The 20986-nt window shown below is 38.2% G+C and overlaps 1 protein-coding gene across 1 annotated transcript; it reads right to left on the bottom strand.

Annotated features, from left to right (window-relative positions):
- Positions 1-99: 99 nt before the first annotated feature.
- Positions 100-8475, bottom strand: LOC132097100 (L-rhamnose-binding lectin CSL2-like). The gene is made up of 9 exons (XM_059502724.1): positions 8386-8475; positions 8199-8234; positions 7687-7731; positions 7456-7585; positions 7277-7386; positions 7144-7188; positions 6917-7052; positions 6350-6465; positions 100-296 (listed from the first exon to the last, which is right to left on the bottom strand). Coding segments are annotated over exons 1-9 (702 nt in total). The 5' UTR covers positions 8468-8475; the 3' UTR covers positions 100-294.
- Positions 8476-20986: the final 12511 nt, after the last annotated feature.

The raw sequence follows: 20986 nt of genomic DNA on the forward strand, positions 1-20986 counted from the left end.
CCTCAAAACTTTAATCATAAAGTAATTATGCAGTTACTGTCACAAAAAAAAAAAAACTGTAAAAACAGGAGGACTCCTGTGCCAAGGAAGTGCTGTGCCAAAAAAGGAATGAGTTTATTAGAAACTTCAGATGATAACATCAAAACGAACACAATTCAGGAGAAAACAGGGCTCCCAGTGCCCACACCAACTGGACTTATGGCTGGGAGGATGAAAGAGAAGAGTTCAGTCTAGCTCTCCCAGTCCAGACACTTCAAATGGAATCCAGTGGATTAATTAATCCTCGCCTGAGGATCCTGGACAGAGTACAAAAAATAAGCAGAGAGGATATCTCAAAACATACAAGGTAAGGGCAGACGCAACACAAATGACATACTGACACAGAGAGAAGCCATCAACAGGAATAAATAGGAAGAGGAAACGAGTAACAGGTACGCATTTTGAGGGGCCCAGACCCCTGCGAGTTAGCGCTGATTGCTCCCACAGCAGACTGGAAAATAACAAACCACAATGTGCAGCAGACAGAGACAAAACACGGATGAACAGCAGGAATGAGTTGCAGGGTCTCCGCGGATCCTTAAAAAGTATTAAAACGTCTTAAATAAAATATACGTTTTTACGTTCTTAATGTATTAAATTGCGTTAATATTTGAAGAGTGGCATTAAATTTCATCTGGGCGGTATTAAATTTCATGTGGGCGGAATGAAAGAAAGTTATCGGAAAAACTATTTTCCATGCTAACGTAATTTCACCAGCGCACGTCCCTGTCTGAAGACAGTAAAACGTAGCGTGTGCCTATAGCACAGTCATCATACTGTCACGATCGGTGTTACTGGAAACACGGAGAGGGAACCAATTGCAGGTAAGTCATTTATTACAGGGTAATCCAAAGGGGTAAACAGTCCAGGCAGGGGTCAAAACCAGAATATCCAAACATAACATAAACAAGACACGAAGGCAAGGCAAGGCAAGAAGCGAATAAACATGAATAACTATCAACATTAAACAAGGACTCCGTAAAACAGACTCAGACAGACCGGGTATAAATACACAGAAGGATAATGAGGGAACAGGAGACAGGTGGGGAACAATCAATTACTCAAGGAGGAAGGTGACCAAATAAGGGAACAGGAAGTGATAAGGTGACAGACACCGTGAGAAAGGAGGACATCTAGTGGAACCCCAGAGAACACAACCCAGACACTGTGGCAGTACCCCCCCTCTACGGAGCGGCTCCCAGACGCTCCACGACAGACACAAAACAGCGACCAGGTGGAGGTTCAGGGGGAGGGATGGAGGGCCAGACTCACTGAGGGGAACAGACAGAAACATAACAGAAACTAAGAAACACAAAACAGAAGTCAATGAAGGACATCATGTGGCGCCCACCAGGGCGGAGCAGAAGACCACCACAGCCGTGTGGTCAGGGCGGAAGCCCCCCAGGGCGGAGCAGAAGACCACCACATCCTAGTGGTCAAAGCCAGAGTCCTCCAGGGCGGAGCGGAAGACCACCACAACCGTGTGGTCAGGGCGGAAGGCCCCCAGGGCGGGGCAGAACAACACCACAGCCATGTGGTCAGGACCAGAGCCCCCCAAGGCGGAGCAAACCTCCGTGCGGCCGGACCAACGGGACGATTAAACTCTGGTAAACCCCTGGTGTCCTTACTGGACTCCAGAAGATCGGTGCTGGCCTGACTCTGCTCTTGAAGACCATCGGTGACTGGCCTTTGTTCATGAAGACCATCGGTGACTTGCATTTGTACATGAAGATCAATGATGACTTGCATTTGTACATGAAGATCAATGGTGACTTGCATTTGTTAATGAAGATCAATGGTGACTTGCATTTGTTAATGAAGATCACCGGTGACTTGACTCAGTCCTTGAAGATCACCGGTGACTTGACTTGACTCTGAAAGTCCATGGTACCTAGCCCTGACTCTGGAGGATCAGCGGTGACTAGCCCTGACTCTGGAGGATCAGCGGTGACTAGCCCTGACACCGGCACCTGACTCGACTCGGGAGAGTTCACCGGCACCTGACTCGACTCCGGAGAGTTCACCGGCACCTGACTTGACTCGGGAGAGTTCACCGGCACCTGACTCGACTCGGGAGAGTTCACCGGCACCTGACTCGACTCCGGAAGGTCAGCGGAGACTCTCATCCTGTGCATCTTGGACCATGACTCTGGACAGGCGGCCATCTTGTACTGTGGTGCTGGGCTGGCGGCCATCTGGGGTTGTGGCGCTGGACTGGCGGCCATCTTGTACTGTGGCGCTGGACCGGTGGCCAATTTGGCCACTGGTGCTGGGTTAGCGGCCATCTTGTGCTGTGGCGCTGGACTGACGGCCATCTGGTGCTGTGGCGCTGGACTGACGGCCATCTTGGGCTGTGGAGCTGAACCGGTGGCCAATTTGGGCATTGGCGCTGGGCTGGCGGCCATCTTGGGCTGTGGCGCTGGAACAGTGGCCAATTTGGGCTGTGGCGCTGGGTTAGCGGCCATCTTGTGCTGTGGCGCTTGGCTGGTAGCCATCCTGGGCAGTGGTGCTGGACTGGCGGCCATCTTGTGTTGTGGCGCTGGACTGGCGGCCATCCTGTACTGTGGCGCTGGACCGGTGGCCAATTCGGGCATAGGGGCTGGGTTAGCGGCCATCTTGTGCTGTGGCGCTTGGCTGGTTGCCATCCTGGGCAGTGGTGCTGGGCTGACGACCACCCTGCCGGAAGAGACAGGAGTGGCTGGGGCATCCCACCGAAGCCGATTCTGCAGGTAGCGGACGAATTCCCAGAATTCCAGTGTCTCCAACTGCGCCATCTCCTCCTGAGACACTGGATCATCCAGCCCGCCATTGAAATAGTCTTTGAGGGCCGCATCGTTGTAGCCTATGCCCTCGGCCAGGGACCAGAACACCTGAGCCAGGGCACCCACTTCATTTCCCTCTTGGCGGAGGGCGGTCAACCTAAGATACTTGGCTCGCCGCTCCGCCATCTTGGCTGGGGAACGGAAAAACGACATACCGCTGGTTCCTAGAAGGACGGAGTCCTTCTGTCACGATCGGTGTTACTGGAAACACGGAGAGGGAACCAATTGCAGGTAAGTCATTTATTACAAGGTAATCCAATGGGGTAAACAGTCCAGGCAGGGGTCAAAACCAGAATATCCAAACATAACATAAACAAGACACGAAGGCAAGGCAAGGCAAGGCAAGGCAAGGCAAGGCAAGGCGCGAATAAACATGAATAACTATCAACATTAAACAAGGACTCCGTAAAACAGACTCAGACAGACAGGGTATAAATACACAGAAGGATAATGAGGGAACAGGAGACAGGTGGGGAACAATCAATTACTCAACGAGGAGGAAGGTGACCAAATAAGGGAACAGGAAGTGATAAGGTGACAGAGAAAGGAGGACATCTAGTGGAACCCCAGAGAACACAACCCAGACACTGTGACACATACACCATTTAGGGGGCAGTGTTTTCCCAGTAGGCCTGTCATAGAAACAGACGAAGAAGTGTTTCATTCAGAGTGGCAGACGCGAGCCAAGAGGAAAGTGCAGGTTTAATGATAACTGGCTCGATGATGAGAAATATAGCAGGTTACAAAAACCAAGGAAAACGAAGTGCGGTGCAGACTTTGCAAAAAGACCATACAATTGGGAACAATGAGCTGCAAAGCCCCTTGACGCACAAGGGGAGAAGCACAAGCGCTATGCCGATAGTCAGACAACAACGGTCCCCATTCAGATGTTTGCAGCATCGGTATCTACTTCAAAGGCTAACGTTACACCCGCGTTGGTGTCTTCGGGTCCCAGTACAAGTAATGCCTTCGGTACATTCTCCCCAACCACTACACTGAAGGCCGAAATGCTGTGGGCTTTGCACACGGTTAGCCGACATCACTCCAACGAAGACGTGAGCACCAGTGATGCGCTGGTCAATGTATTAATAACCCGTACACGACCGACGTTTTCAACTGACCCGCCCGCAACTCGGACCGCAAAAAAGAAAAATATTGTACCCGACCCGCTTCCTGACCCGCATTTTTTAAAAGCAGCAAATGCTCATTGTAGCGTCATTGGGCCATAGACATAGGAACTAGGCAAAAAAAAAAAAAAAAACTATTCCAATTTTGTTAAGAATTATACAAAATTGTCAATAAGCTCATAATTTGTACTAAAGTAGTCTAGTCTGGCTATGTCTATTTTGATGTTTGAAGTTTAGCAGAGGTTCGGGTTTGTTCCGATCAGAGCTCGTGAGCGGAGAGCGCATTTCTGAATATTCCGCTCAGCTCACTCATTCCGTGGGGTCGCTCACTCAACCCAGAATGGCCTGCTGGTTCGAGAAATTTGCAAAAATGAAGTTGACGATGCTTACTCGCCATGAATGCCAGAGAGAAATACATATTTCATATAGATTACATAATCAGAGAGTAGCCTACTTATTTTGGTTTGAATATTTTATTTTAAAATAGACATTTCAAGCTTTCTGCAATATATAGCCTATATTTCTAAAATCTGTGAGGCACAAGCTGAGTTTCGGCACCCTCCAGTTCACATGCAATGCAAGTGATCGTGCCGGCGCCTCATTACATTGTCTGCTATATATTTGCTTCTTATTTATAAAATATGGGCAATTGATAGATAAAACATTGATCAAAATTAAGATTGTGTCTAGTACTATATAAATCACAAAGGTTTATTTGGCATCTTTATTTCAAACGACCCGACCGACCGCGACCTGATTATCATAAAAAATATTTTTGGATGACTCGTAACTGCGGGTGATCGCAGGCACCCGCTCATTTTGGATCAACCCTCGCATCACTGGTGAGCACCGTCTTCAGGGCAATGTTCCCTGATTCGGAATGTGCAAAAACATTTAGTTGTGGCAAGGACAAAATCTCTTATCTTGCTCGATTTGGACTTGTTCCGTACATAAAAAGGCAACGTCTGTCAAGTGTGAATCAAGGCAGCTTCGTTCTCATGTTTGAAGAATATTGGGGTTCTTTGCTGTTGTTTGGACACTAATTCCCTTTTTTTACTCCGTGTTTAACTTGTCATTTGCAATTTGATTTGTTTACGCACTGTTTGTACGTTATTTACAGCAGTATTGTTGTAGTATTGAGAAGGCAGTTGCCTGACATGCACTTTATGTTGCTAAATATGCCCTGACTATTTGCACTGTTGTTCAAATACAAATGTGCTTTGTTAACCCGAACTGCCTAGAGTGTCGTGTATATATATATATATATATATATATATATATATATATATATATATACATATACACAGTACAGACCAAAAGTTTGGAAACATTACTATTTTTAATGTTTTTGAAAGAAGTTTCTTCTGCTCATCAAGCCTGCATTTATTTGATCAAAAATACAGAAAAAAACAGTAATATTGTGAAATATTATTACAACTTAAAATAATAGTTTTCTATTTGAATATACTTTAAAAAAATAATTTATTCCTGTGATGCAAAGCTGAATTTTCAGCATCATTACTCCAGCCTTCAGTGTCACATGTAACATCCAGTCTATCACATGATCATTTAGAAATCATTCTAATATTCTGATTTATTATGAGTGTTGGAAACAGTTCTGCTGTCTAATATATTTGATAAAAGGTTAAAAAGAACTGCATTTATTCAAAATAAAACATAAATTCTAATATATTTTCTTTACCATCACTTTTTATCAATTTAACACATCCTTGCTGAATAAAAGTATTGATTTTATTTAAAAAAAAAAAAAAGAAAAAAAAATTACTGACCCCAAATTACTGACCAGTAGTGTATATTGTTTTTCTGTATTTTTGATCAAATAAATGCAGGCTTGATGAGCAGAAGAAACTTCTTTCAAAAACATTAAAAATAGTAATGTTTCCAAACTTTTGGTCTGTACTATATATATAATTATTATTTATTTTGCCGGGATAATGGTCTTAATTTTTATTCTTGAAGGTCTTAAAAAGGTCTTAAAAGTCATTAAATTTGTTGATCAAAAATGTCCAGATACCCTGAGTTGGAGAGAGGTGCCGACCATTACAGTTACATATACTGATGTACTTCGATCCTACTTAAGTTGTTAAAAAAAAGGTTCTACCAATTGAATTGTAAATAAATGTATACATTTTCATTTTAGCGAAATTAGCATGGAATTAAGTGTCCAAAAACATTACATTAAGTTCCCAGTATATTCTTTTAAAAGTGTTCTTTTTTTTCACAGGCAAGAAACAAACTTTTGAACTTTGACTATGCGTTTCAAAAGTCTCTTAAATCACAATATTCTAAAGAGTCTTCCTGAAAATAACAGAATAAATTGAGTAGCAAACAAATACTCACAATTTTTATGATGGAGGCAAGAATAAGAGATTGCAAGGTACTTGTATGTACCAAAGCAGGGATCAGTAAGGCCCATACCTTTTCCATACACCCTACAAATTTCCAGGCCATTGCAGCTTTACATGTCAAAAAAGGAAGACTTTCATTACTCATTGCATCTTTATCCCAGCAAACAAAATGTGTTTTAGGAACATTATTACGCATTATTTCTGAATGATCACTGAATATTTAAAAAACATTTTCTTAGTTATGCAAAAGTTAAAGCAAACATTAAAAGAACGTTAGATTTTATCATGGGAATGTGACTTTTGAAGATTCTCTAAACAAGAAATAAGTAGTAATGTTTTAAAAAGGTTTGACTAAACATTTCAGGAAAAAAAAAAAAATCCATGAACATTTTATTAATGTTTTTTAATACAATAGGCTACATTTTGTAAATGTTATTAAAGACTAAACAAAATAAAACATTCTACTGGAGGAACGTTTGTTAACTTTCAGAAAATTCCCTGTTAGCTGCAGACGGTATTTAAAGAAGATCATGAACTTTAAAACAATTAATTTATATACCTTTTTGACACAAAATCCATTGCTGTGGGTGAAAAGCAGTTGATGTTTTGGAGCTGTTGAGATGGACGTCCTTCAGAGCAGGTGATTTTATCTGTACGTCCATAGTTTGCAGTATTTATCTGTATCTTACCATGTTCTACATGGAGATAAAACAATTGTATTTCTTAAATTAATCCATGTGATCTGATTTCTTGAAACAAAGTAAGAGATGTGGAAAAATCACTCACCACATTTCAAATAACCGAATCCACCGTCACAAGTCACACTTGTTTCTGGAAGATGGAGCATATAAGACAGTTAGACAGAGAAGGAAATGATAAAGAACTGGAATTGGAGGAAGCGAGAGGAAAAACTCCAAACCTGCTGAGATGCAAATGTAGTTGGTGGTGTAGTACTTGTATGTGCCAAAACATGGATCTGGTTTGGCGAGTCCTTGAGCTTTAAACTCACACGTTCTCTGTCCATTACACCTGTTTAAAGATAAAGACATATGTAATTAAGCCAGCAACATACTCATAATTCTATCTATTTCCTCTTACCGTATAAAGATCACAGGGACATTTTTTGAACACCAAGTATTAGATATTTGACTTTGTGGTCGTCCAGCACTGCAAATTTGGCTGCTTGTGCGACCAAATGTTGCTGATTGTACACTGATCAAACCAGTATCTGAACAGAAGAAAAATATAATTTCACAATAGATTACGGTTCACAACAATAGTAAGCTTTATATAATTAAATAACTTTAGTTATTAGACACAACAACATACCACAACTGAGCCGCTGAACAAGGCCACCACATGTAACTACAGTCTCTGAAAAATTAAAGAGTGCAGCTTCAAGATATTATATGTCAAGATGTGATTGACAAACTATAAGCTCATATAAAATATTTTTTTATAAAAAAAACAAACTCAAGATAAGAAAATACTAAATTGGACAGATTCACATACAAGACTGTCCAATACTGAGAAGGAAAAAAAAGAAACACTTGTTCAAAACAAAATGCAAAGTTCTTACAAATGTACTTATTGTATTTACAGTGCTTTAATGTACTCATTTATGAATGAACAATTCTGTATATTCATAATAAAAATCATCATGTTTTAGGGGATTTGCACCACATGACATATATAACCTGAACTAACCTAATAATGTTAATAAGAATAATAAAAACATACAGTAGTGACATTCACATCACAACCCACCCAAATAAACAACAACTATGAAATTTTAAACTGGACAATTCAGCCAAGTAATCTTTGCTTATGAAATGAAATACCTGCAGATATCGGCAATCTGGAGTTCAGAAGCACCACTGTAATACAACAACAGAAGATACATGATTAAAATCCCTGTGCAATGCTAATATTAAAGTCATTCACACTATTCTCAACCCTAAATTTAACCCAAATGTCTAAATGTGCAACTGTGCATCTGATTTTGCAATTTAATCAGATGCAACTTACAGGTAAGCAGGGGGACACTGAGAGAGAACATGATTCTGCGGGCATCAAAGGTGTGGATGAAGCCGCTGATGAGCTGATCCATATTTATACAGTCAGTTTTCTGATTACTCAATCAGATAAGAATCTTAAACTTAAACTCTTAAAGACATCTGTGTGAAAAATGTGATGCTGAGCAAACACTTCCTATTATAATAGGAACTTGCTCGATAATTTCTTAAGAGTTGGTGCAAAATTTTTTTACATCGCATATTTAACGTGCATATTTTTTCCATTAAAAGAAACTCACCTGAAACTAAATGGGTCAATTACATATAGGATTTTAAAGAGCCTGTCCCTCCAACAAAGATGAAGATGGGTTTTGAATCTTGCACAAACTCCCTTTCGAGATGTTGATGCAGAGGACAATTTTCATGTGTTCCCGCAGGATTGATTTACAGTGATTGACCTGAAGGATGCATACTTCACATCTCGATGTTGCCTCAACACAGATGCCCTGGGGTGCGTTTCCCAAAAGCAACTACGGTCCCAATTTCCGTCATTACCAATAGAGTTCAATGGAACTTATTCGACCTTAGCTAACAATACTTTTGGGAGACACACTGTGGACTGCACATGGAGTTTAGGAGCTCTGACCGGCTCTTGTTTTCCTTGGAGGTCAGCAGAAGGTAAAGGCTGTCTCCAAGCAGAGGTTCCAGAAACAAAACAAAAAAACAGCAGCAGTGACCTTACAGCGGGGGTGTCAAACATAAGACATGCGCGCCGAACATGACCCACAGAGGTGTCCAATCCGGTCCGCAGGATGATTTAAACAATAATATAATAGCATCCCAAACATGCTCAGTAGGTGACATGGCCTGTGAATATGCTGGCCATGCAAGAACTGGGATGTTTTCAGCTTCCAGGAATCTGTGCATTATCATGCTGCAACATGAGGTTATGGTCGTGGTTGAATGACACAACAATGGGCCTCAAGATCTCTTCACAGTATCTCTGTGCATTCAAAATGGCATCAATAAAATGCACCTGTGTTCATGGTCCATAACATATGCCTGCCCATACCATAACCCCACCGCCACCATGGGCCACTCGATCCATAACGTTGACATCAGAAAACCACTCACCCACATGATGCCATACATGCAGTGAAAACCAAAATTCATCCGTGTGAAGAGAACAGCTCTCCAAAGTGCCAGACGCCACCGAATGTGAGCATTTGCCCACTCAAGTTGGTTACGACAACAAACTACAATCAGGTTGAGACCCAGATGAGGATGATGAGCATGCAGATGAGCTTCCCTCAGATGGTTTCTGAGCGTTTGTGCAGAAATTCTTTGGTTTTGCAAACTGATTGTTGCAGCAGATGGTCTCAGACGATCTTGAGGTGAAGATGCTGGATGTGGAGGTCCTGGTCTGGTGTGGTAACACGTGGTCTACTGTTGTTAGGCCAGTAGGATGTACTGCCAAATTCTCTGAAATGCCTTTGGAGACGGTTTATGGTAGAGAAATGAACATTGAATTCACGTGAAACAGCTATGGTGGACATTATTGCAGTCAGCATGACAGTTGCACGCTCCCTCAAAACTTGAGACATCTGTGGCATTGTGCTGTGTGATAAAACTGCACATTTTACAGTGGCCTTTTATTGTGGCCACCCTAAGGCACACCTGTGCAATAATCATGCTGTCTAATCAGCATCTTGATATGCCACACCTGTGAGGTGGATGGATTATCTTGGCAAAGAATAAGTGCTCATTAACACAGATTTTGACAGATTTGTGAACAATATTTGAGAGAAATAGGCCTTTTGTATACATAGAAAAAGTCTTACATCTTTGAGTTTAGCTCATGAAAAATCTGATTACAATATGATTAAAAAAATGGGTCAAAAATGCCCTGTAAGAAATTTTATTTTATATGTCATGAGAGTTAAGTAATGTCTAAGTATAGCAAGAATGTTACTTTCCTTAATGTCAGCGCAGTCGGAAATGAATTGATTTAATACAACAGCTCAACAAAGAAGATGCTAGTATTCAGTGTTATATTAGTCACAATGCTGTATGTTTCAGCAAGGAAAAGTTTTTAATGAAACCAAAGTAAGACCAACTGTGCGTCTCCGAGCAGCACTATGCTCATTCAGAGTTATGAATGAGCTCATTAATGAATTAATCTGTGTTTTTAAACAAATCATTTGAGTCAGTGATTCAGTGGCCCATTTATAAAGACAATCACTAGCTTCTTCTTTAAATGAATCAGCCATTTTGAATGAATGAGTCAATGGATCACTCATTAAGACGGAGACTTGCTGCCATGTACTGGTGGCTTTAGTGTCATATTTATCTATTCATGACAGGCTTAAACCAACCATGGTGCTATCTCAAAATAGAATTCACACTCTGCAAAATATGTTAATTATCATTATATATAAAAAAAACCATTTTGTGTCAATATTTCACACCCCTAAAATAATCTAGAATTATCTTTAAAAAATTCCCATAATTATTTTTGTTTGTGTAGTTAATATTAATGCAATTGTAAGCACACTAGGGTTTAAAAAAAAGGTATTTTGGCCTGCACAAGAAGATATTTTCTCCGATCCGGCCCTCAACCTTAAATTAGTTTGACACCCTTGCCCTACAGCTTGTGTTAATGATCTGAAAAGTATTACAGTGTGTCTTTCTGATTCACAGTGTTGAACAAAAAATGACATTGTTGAAATACTTCCGCTGTCTGTCTGTGGTTCAAGTTTCAAACTTTTCATTATGACATTCATTAAGCAGCTTGTTGACCTGCCATACTGAATGCTTGAACTTTGCTGTTTTACATTGCTCATTTACCTCACTGAATAGAGTCATTTACAATTTTTACACTCCTATGCACAAATAATACAGGTTGTGTCAGGTTGAGACTTCACATGGCTTGCGTGTGCATTTTACATAGTTTATTTAATAGTTTAATTAATATAAAAACGTCTAGGTAAATATGACGAAACTGAGGGAGATCATGGATATGTTGCTTCTGAAATTAAGTCTATCTATATTTACACAACTTGCTGTCTGACTTTTGTCACATCACCGCTGCTCTCCTGCTGACCCACAGCCCCCAATGGGACGAATAAAGGGAGCTTTGTTACATCTGAATCCACACAAGCACATATAAGCTGCATATTTACACAAACACATTTATATGTGTTTTGTCTAAAAGTGCTGCATGTCTCAACTTCATTATTCTCTTCCTGTTGTGTCATAAGCTGTGACAGTTTCCTAATTTCTACAGTCAGATGAATTTGCAGAATTTATGTGGAAACATTTGTGTTTTTGAACTCTGTTAAATGATTCAATTGTAACTGCATGATTTCACATGCTGAATCATTGGTGAGGATTCTAGTTCACTCAGACTTTATCATCATTCTTTCACAATAAAGAAAGCAGGTTTACTTTTCCATGTCCACAAAAATTTCCTAATTTTTGGCAGTCCAACCAAATGTATTTTTGGCTATTGCTACAAATATAAATAAATATATAAATTTATATACAAATATATATAAATTTATGGATTTATTCAAACATAAATTAAACATAAGAACAGTAAAAAAAAAACAAAAAAAACCGAATATGTTACATGGTGCATATATTTAGCGAAATACCCCTCTCTACAGTTTATTTTTCTGGCTAACCAGTTTATGCCCACCTAATATGTTTGTTTCTGAGGTAAATGTGATGTTACGTGACATTGTTTACTTTATGTTGACATCTTTGCATGGCTGAAACACTGATTGAGCGATTGCATGAAATGGATTGTAAAGTTGTACTCTTTTTAATGGCATTTATTATTAAATACTGCAATACAATGAATGGACAGAATTTGAAATCTGAGACTTTGCTTCATATTAAAAGCACCAAAGCACAATGCTTATTGCGATTTATTGGATGGGAAGTGCCCTTCAATTTTCTATCCATTAACTGAAAACTGGCTACACTAATTGATTCTTGAGATTTAAGAATGCATATCGTTACGTTAAAAAAGAGAATCCAGATATCAATATTTTTTACCCAGCACTTATACACAGCCCCCCATTTTCAGGTGCTCAAATCTAATTGAGCGAATAAATATAATCATAAATCAAATATTTTGAGAATCTTTAGCAGGCAATGACTGCCATCAGTCTGGAACTCAAAGACATCACCAGAGACTGGGTTTCCTCCTTTGTGATGCTTTGCCAGGCCTTTACTGCAGCTGACTTCATTTGTTATCTTCCTGCGTTTCGTTTTGTCTTCAGCAACTGAAATGCAGTTCCTCTTTTTTACCTGCAGCTTACAAACGCAAATGGCACACTTAGAATCAACTCCTCCTTTTACCTGCTTATTTGATGTGGAAATAATGATGGAATTGCCCACATTTGTCCATGAAATGGCTTTTGTGTCAACTATCCAATTACTTATGGTTCCTTGTAAAACATATTAAAGAGCTGTAATTTCTTAACCTTTACTCCAGTTGTGATTGGAATACCCCCCAAATAAATTCAAATTCAAGTTTGTGGCCACCACAGAAAGCTGTAGCTTGAATATAAACTGATCTGTGTAACCACGTCACCACATCTTCTTCATTGTAGGAAAATGATGATTGGTTTTTTATCACACGTTGAAATGTGTTAATTCAGCACTTTGACCATCTGATACAAATTATGAAGGATCCGAATGTAGATTTTCATCTTATTGAAGACGTTTCATGCTGCAATGCATGCTGGGTACCAGCACAGGACAAAACTCATCCATGACTCCCAGCATGCATTTTAGCATGAATATGTGCTTTTATTTTTGTTTATGTGTTGAGTTTTAGTATTTAGTATTTAGTGTTTTGTGCTGTTCAGAGTTTATTTATTTTGTGTGTTTTTTTTTTTATTCTCTTTATTGAGGTTTTTTACATATCAAATACAGAAAGACAAAAACACAATAACAAACAACATACATCAGAGGGCATCATTTCTATTTCCATGCTAAGCCAATCAATTAAACATTCTCACCAAAGTAGTCTATGAAAGTTTGCCACATTGAATAAAATATTTCAGACTTCCCCCTTAACAAGTATTTAATTTTCTCCAATTTCAAATGACCCATTATGTCTTTCATTAAGGCTGAGTGAGCAGGGGGCATTTTTTTGTTTCCAACACAAGAGAATCAATCTCCATGCCAACAAGATCACAAAACAAAACATGCTGTTTTGGGTATACGAAAGTTGTACATTGACAGGTTTCACACCAAAAAGAGCCCAAATTGGTTCTGGCTTAAGCTGTTTTTTCAAAATCTTGGAAAGGGTTTGAAATATAGTGTTCCAATAGGTCGTAATGTGAGGACAATTCCAAAACATATGTGCAAGAGAGGCTGGCCCTTGTAAACATCTATCACAAGAAGGACTAATGAAAGGAAACATCTTTGACAACTTTAATTTGGATAAATGCAATCTGTGAAGCACCTTGAACTGCAAAAGACAATGTCTAATACAAACAGAGGTAGAATGAACATTTCTTTGGGCTTTTGACCATTGATTGTCTGTAATAGACACCCCTAGGTCATCTTGCCAGGCTCTTTTCAAATGGTCCAATGTAGGTGTTGTTTCTTCCTGTGATAGCACATTGTGGATTTTAGCAATTAGCCCTCTTTGAAATGTATTAGACAAAAACACTGTTTCCATTGCAGAATTTGGGGGCTGATTAGGGAATAAGCACTTAACAAAACTTCGGATCTGTAAGTATTTAAAGAAATCTTTACTTTCCAAACTGTATTTGCTCTGTAATTGTTTGAATGTGGGAAATATATTTTCAATAAATAAATCTTTTAAACATCGAATACCTTTATATTATACCTTTATATACCACTGAAGAAATGTCATATTTAAGACTGATAGAGGAAATGTATGATTATTAATCAATGGACTTAAAGCTGACGCATCCCTTCATCCGTAATGCATCCTAATCTGGGACCAGATTTTAACTGAATGAGAAACTACTGGGTTCTCAAGTTTTTGTTTTGAAATAGGCAAAGCTGAATAAAGTAATGCTTTTGACGAGGTGGGATAACAGCTTTCATTCTCCATCTACTCCAATCAGCCCCCTGAGTGGACAACCAAAACGACATTGAGCGGATATTACATGACCAGTAGTAACGTCGGAAACAGGGTAATCCCATTCCTCCCTGGCAAGTTGGTCTTTGCAAGAACATTTTCTTGATTCTAGGAGTTTTTCCATTCCATATAAAATATGACATGAGGGAATCTAGTTTACTAAAAATGCTTTGGCTATCCAAATAGGAATACATTGGAACAAGAACAAAAACTTAACTTAAATAATATTTATTCGACCTGTTAGTGAAAGTGGTAGATTTTTCCATGAATCTATATCCTTTTTCGTTTGATCATATAATTTCAAAAAGTTGTCCTTAAAGAGGCCGTTATATTCCTGCGTGATATTTATCCCAAGATATTTAAATTCAACTGAGATTGAAAAAGGAAAGATATTAAACACATTAGTATTCATACGGGATTTAGAATTAATTGGAAATAAGACACTTTTTGATAAGTTCAATTTGTAACCTGATACTGCTCCAAATTCTTTCAAAATTTCCATTATCACAGGAACAGATTTAACAGGGTTTGAAATGTATAGTAACAGATCATCTGCGTACAAAGAAACCTTATGTTCCATTTTTCCCCTTTTAATCCCAATGAACTCCTCCGTTACCCGTAATAAAAGAGCCAGGGGTTCAATGGCTATTGCAAAAAGTAATGACGAGAGCAGGCAGCCCTGTCTAGTCGAGCGGCTGAGAGGGAAATAACTTGAATGCATATTGTTAGTCCGCACTGAAGCATGGGGTTGGGCATATAATAATTTTACCAAAGATATAATTTTTGGGCCAAATCCGAAGTCGAAAAGAGATAATCCCATTCGACCCTGTCAAAAGCTTTTTCCGCATCCAAGGAAAGTAAAATTTCAGGGTATAGATTTTTTTTATCCTGAGTGTGAATTATATTTAGTAATCTTCTAATATTTAAAACAACTGTCTGTTTTTGATAAACCCAGTTTGGTCCTGTGAAATGATTGTCGGTAAGATTGTTTCCAGCCGATTGTTTCCAGTATTTTATTGTCCACGTTGAGTAAGCTCACCAGTCTATAAGACGCGGGGTCTAAGGGATCCTTGTCTTTTTTGTGAATAAGAGAAATGCTTGCATGGTAAAATGTTGGAGGTAGAGAGCCCCTATGTAAGGCTTCATTGAATACATCTAACAGCAATATCGAGATCTGCTCTTTAAAGGCTTTGTAAAATTCTGAAAAGTAGCCGTATGGACCAGGCGCTTTAGAATTTTGCATACTGTTTATAGCTTGTTCAATTTCTTGCTTTGTTATGGGTTTTTCCAGTTGTTCTAGATTTTCTAAGCTAATTGTTGGAATAGACATTTTATCAAAAAACATATCTATGAGTGTGGGGTTTTTCTTGGATTCTGAAGTATATAGTTTTTTATAGACACATTTAAATGTATCATTTATCCCCTGTAGGTCTCTTGTAACTAGGCATGAATCTGTGCGGATTTCCGTAATCATCCTTGATGCAGTTTGTTTTTTAATTTGTTGAGCCAAAATCTTACCCATTCTTTCCCCTTGTTCATAATATCTATGCCTTGCTTTGGTCAACATTTTAACTGTTCTTGAAGTGTATACTAATTCCAGTTCTGTCTGCAAAGCCAGCTTTTTCTTATGTAGAATTACTGAGGGACTAGATGAATGTTGTTTATCTGTTTCTGTTATTTCTTTTTTTAGTTGGGTTTCTTTTTCCCTTTGTTGCTTGTTTTTCAGGCTTTTCCATGAGATTACCTGGCCTCTAATGAATGCATTTAGCGCTTCCCAGAGGGTGGATTTTGTGACATCTGGAGTGTCATTAAATGATGAATACAAATTTATGTGCTTTTTTATTTCTTCTATTCCTTCTTTGCTTGATAGTATGCTGTTATCAAACCTCCAGATCTTCGATGTTTGATTATATACGAAAGTTAAATGCAGAGTTAGAGGACTATGATCTGACAACATTAATGTTTCATAATTGCAATGTTTCGTTTGTTAAAGGAGTTTACTATCTATTAAAAAGTAATCTATTCTGGTATAAGTCTGATAAACTGGGGAATGATAAGAATATTGCCGTGTATTGGGGTGCAGGGTTCTCCATGGATCTATTATTTTATAAGTATTCATGAATTTCTTAACACTTTTTGCCATTTTAGTGACAGTAACCGGTCTCCGTGATTAAAATCTCCCCCAATTATCATTTGATGAGAGTCCATGTCAGGTATATTTAATAACAATGAGTTTATAAATTGTTCGTCATCAACGTTGGGCGCATATATATTTACTAATGTGATCAAATTATCATAAAGTTTACCAGTGACAATGATGAATCTGCCTTGAGAGTCTGGTATTATCTTTGAAGCGATAAACGGTACTGTTTTTTTAATTAATATTGCTGTACCCCTACCCTTTGCACCGAAGTTAAAGTGAAATATCTGTCCAATCCATTTATTGCGTAATCTGTTGTGATCTTGATTTTTCAAGTGCGTTTCTTGTAGAAAGCAAATATCCATATCTAGTTTTTTCAAATGTGCTAAAATATTACACCGTTTTATGGTTCCTTTAAGCCCTTTGCAATTCCAAGTCACAAATTTGACCAAGTTGTGCGGAATTGTTTTAGCCAACATGGTGTTAACCTTGTTCATATTTAATTAATGCATGGCAGTGAAAACTATCTTGTATGACATCCTCTGAAGTAGAACAAAGACTGAACATATGAACTTTTTCAACATCCCTAAACTAAACGTGCTAGGGTAAAAACAAAGAACAAAAAAGATCTTCATAAAGATCCCTACATTCCTAATCCCTAAATCCGTGGACACTTGATTTACCCACTTAACTCCTAAAGTTGTATATACACTGTAAAACCCGACAAGTTAACTTAACTCAAACCGTTTTAAAAACTCAAAAAAAAAGGAACTACAGCTGACTTCAGACACAGGCTCACTCAAACCTGACAAGTTATGTTAACTCAAATCGTTTGAGGCAACCGATTGCCTTAAACCGTTTAAGTTGAAAAAACTAACAGTTATAAGTACTCTGAACTTAATTCAGTTGAGTTCACTGAAAGAAGATATACATTGCAATTAAGTAATTAAGTGATTAATTGAGTGATAATTGAGCTTTAGTGATGAACACCTGCTGTTAACAAACAGAATCACAGAAGAAAAGAGAAACACAAGAACTACTACAACTGACTTCAGACACAGCCTTAGATGAAATCAACTGAAATAAAATACATGAAATCTCTCAAGATCTGATTAAACAACCCCTCAAACAGCATCACCAGCTGCACTTATTAATAACCAGACTGACTTTATTTCTGTCAGACGTCTACAGAAGATCTTATTGAGAATGAACTAAGGTTTAGATGATGATTTATTGTTTCATTTGAAGTAACCGTGTTAGAGATCAGTGTTTGCTTTAGTTGGGCTCTTGACCCTTGACTTCTGTCTTAGTCTTTTCTCTGGCTGTTATAACTGTGTGTTTCTAAAACACATTCGTTGTAATTCAAAAGCCCAGAAGAAATGCCATCAGGTGTTAACCTGTACCTAGGTGTAGGTTGTTATACTTTATATTGGTGATGATAATTATTATTCACAATTATTGATCTGTACGTAGTCTAATCTCTGATGAAGTAGGTGTAGTGTAATTTGTAGAAGTGGACCTAGTAAAAAATGACACTAAGAGCCAATGGTTCTGTGATAATCAGTTAATATAAAAAGGACTTTCTTTACATTTGGTACACATACATTTTTCTTCTATGCCAGTAGTTGGTCAAACACAGACATTAATAATCAGAATATGAACCTCTACAATGGTGACAAAAAAAACATGCTGCAATGCATGCTGGGTTCTACTGTAGTACAAAACTCATCCATGGCTCCCAGCATGCTCTGCAGCATTTTTTTTTATGGTCACCATTGTTGAGGTTCATATTCTGATTATTGATGTCTGTGTGTGACTAATTGACACCATAGAAGACCACACTGTTTGGAAAGTCTTTGTATTAACTGATTATCACAGAACCACTGGCTCTTGGCATCACTTTTACTATAATCAAATTACGCAACACCTATTTCATCAGAGATTAGACTCTGAGCAGTTCAGTAATTGATAGGTACAGGTTAACACCTGATGGCGTTTCTCCTGGGCTTTTGAATTACAACAAATGTGTTTTAGAAACACACAGTTATAACAGCCAGTGAAAAGACTAAGACAGAAATCAAGGGTCAAGAGCCCAACTAAAGCAAACACTGATCTCTAACATGGTTACTTCAAATGAAACAATAAATCAACAGCTAAACCTTAGTTCATTCTCAATAAGAACTTCTGTAGACATCTGACAGAAATAAAGTCAGTCTGGTTATTAATAAGTGGAGCTTGTGATGCTGTTTGAGGGGTTGTTTAATCAGATCTTGAGAGATTTCATGTATTTTATTTCAGTTGATTTCATCTAAGGCTGTGTCTGAAGTCAGTTGTAGTAGTTCTTGTGTTTCTCTTTTCTTCTGTGATTCTGTTTGTTAACAGCAGCTGTTCATCACTAATTCTCAATCAGCACTCAGTTAATCACTTAATTACTTGAATGCAAAGTTTCAAAACTTACATGGTTTAAATCAAGGCAATCTGTTTACTCAAACGGTTTGAGTTATGTTAACTTGTCGGGTTTTACAGTGCATTGGTGGCGGCACATACATCATTTTACTAGGTAGCCTCATATGTGCTTATTTTAGACTTGGAAAACCAAATATTATTAATTATCGGGATAATTTCTTTTACTTAAGAGATAAACATTTTTGATCAGATTAATGACATCTGGGACATCAATACCATAAAGGCATAAAGGAATTTTAAATATTACTCACTCTAAAATACTAAATTTCATCATGCCTCTCAAATATATCATAGAGGTTTACACAGTGAACATATTTATATGTCCAGTTTTCCATTAAATATATTATTAATTTCATTGCGTTAATAAAACGTTTTAAACTACATTACCCACAAGCCTCCGTCGTTCTATCTATGGAAAGAGAAAACTAGGCGCTGTTTTTTGTAGTTCATTGAAGTTATTCTTAGGGTTAGGGTTAGGCTCTCACTAAAGAGGTGATTTTTCTCAACATAGAAACACTTCATTGTTGACTTAATATATTACTAATGTAATAATAGCAGCAAAACATTATTTTGTAACATGATGCACTGTTTAATATGGGTTAAAAGATAGTCAAACAACAGACAGTCCTGCGGTGACATGGGACATTCACAGCCAATGACATCAAAGCTGAGCAGCGGCATCACACTTCCTTAAGGGAAGTCGTGGCCTAATGGTTAGAGAGTCGGACTCCCAATCGAAAGGTTGTGAGTTCGAGCCCCGGGCCGGCAGGAATTGTGGGTGGGGGGAGTGCATGTACAGTTCTCTCTCCACCTTCAATACCACGACTTAGGTGCCCTTGAGCAAGGCATCGAACCCCCAACTGCTCCCCGGGCGCCGCAGCATAAATGGCTGCCCACTGCTCCGGGTGTGTGCTCACAGTGTGTGTGTGTGTGTGTGTGTTCACTGCTCTGTGTGTGTGCATTTCGGATGGGTTAAATGCAGAGCACAAATTCTGAGTATGGGTCACCATACTTGGCTGAATGTCACTTCACTTCACTCACTTAACCACTTATGGTCATTCATGAGTGCTGTTTTCTGTTTTTCGACTAAAGGGATAGATTGGTTAACAATAACTTAAATTTGCTACCTATTAGATTTAGATAGTGTTTTATTAACGTCTACACCTTCTTCCAACAATAATGCAAACACAGAAATTATTGTTATTCAGCTTGACAATAATTAGGCAATATTGATGTGCACATGTGTATGTACAACTACACATGTGATATGAACTGCACAGTCACAGTTGTATCTTATCTAACCAATAGATTCATTTCAATTTAAAAGATAGATTTTTTTTTCTGACCAAAGACAAGAGCATTTACTTATAAAAAGTAAAAAAGTTACATTATTAAGTTATTAGATTATTCACTTTTTTGTTTCTGTGATTTGCCTTGCTTTACCAATTGATCTCTAGGAATAAAAACTGAAATAAAGTATAATGAGAGTACATAATTCTGTAAGAATTTTCCAGTATTTATTGATATGTCAAACTCATTTAAAGACAAAGTGCCCATATTACTGCACTTCATCCTCTGTCACCAAGCTTGTTTTTGAAGAATTAAACTATGAAGAATAAAAAGGCAGTAATGTTGTAAACATTAACTATTTTCAGTATGCAAATACTTTTATTAAAAAACAAAACAGTATAAATACAGTATGTCTTTCAGAGAAAAATGGAAAAAGATACATTTTATTAAAAATTTCTATTGACCAAAAAGTGACACAACACAATGTAAATGTTTCAAACTCACAAAATAACATCATGAAGACATGCATGTCAAGTGTGCAATATCATCCATAAAACTCAATCAGCACAGCATCAAATAAACACTGAT

The sequence above is a fragment of the Carassius carassius genome, chromosome 21 (genome assembly GCF_963082965.1).
Source record: "Carassius carassius chromosome 21, fCarCar2.1, whole genome shotgun sequence".
NCBI classification, from domain to species: Eukaryota; Metazoa; Chordata; class Actinopteri; order Cypriniformes; family Cyprinidae; genus Carassius; species Carassius carassius.

What these genes read in the sequence shown, in the direction of transcription:
- LOC132097100 (XM_059502724.1), bottom strand. Translation starts at nt 8,467, where the DNA reads ATGGATCAGCTCATCAGCGGCTTCATCCACACCTTTGATGCCCGCAGA. An exon ending in CAGTGTCCCCCTGCTTACCT is followed by an intron (nt 8,235 to 8,385) that starts GTAAGTTGCATC and finishes GTTGTATTACAG; the next exon opens with TGGTGCTTCTGAACTCCAGA. An exon ending in CTACATTTGCATCTCAGCAG is followed by an intron (nt 7,189 to 7,276) that starts GTTTGGAGTTTT and finishes TCCATCTTCCAG; the next exon opens with AAACAAGTGTGACTTGTGAC.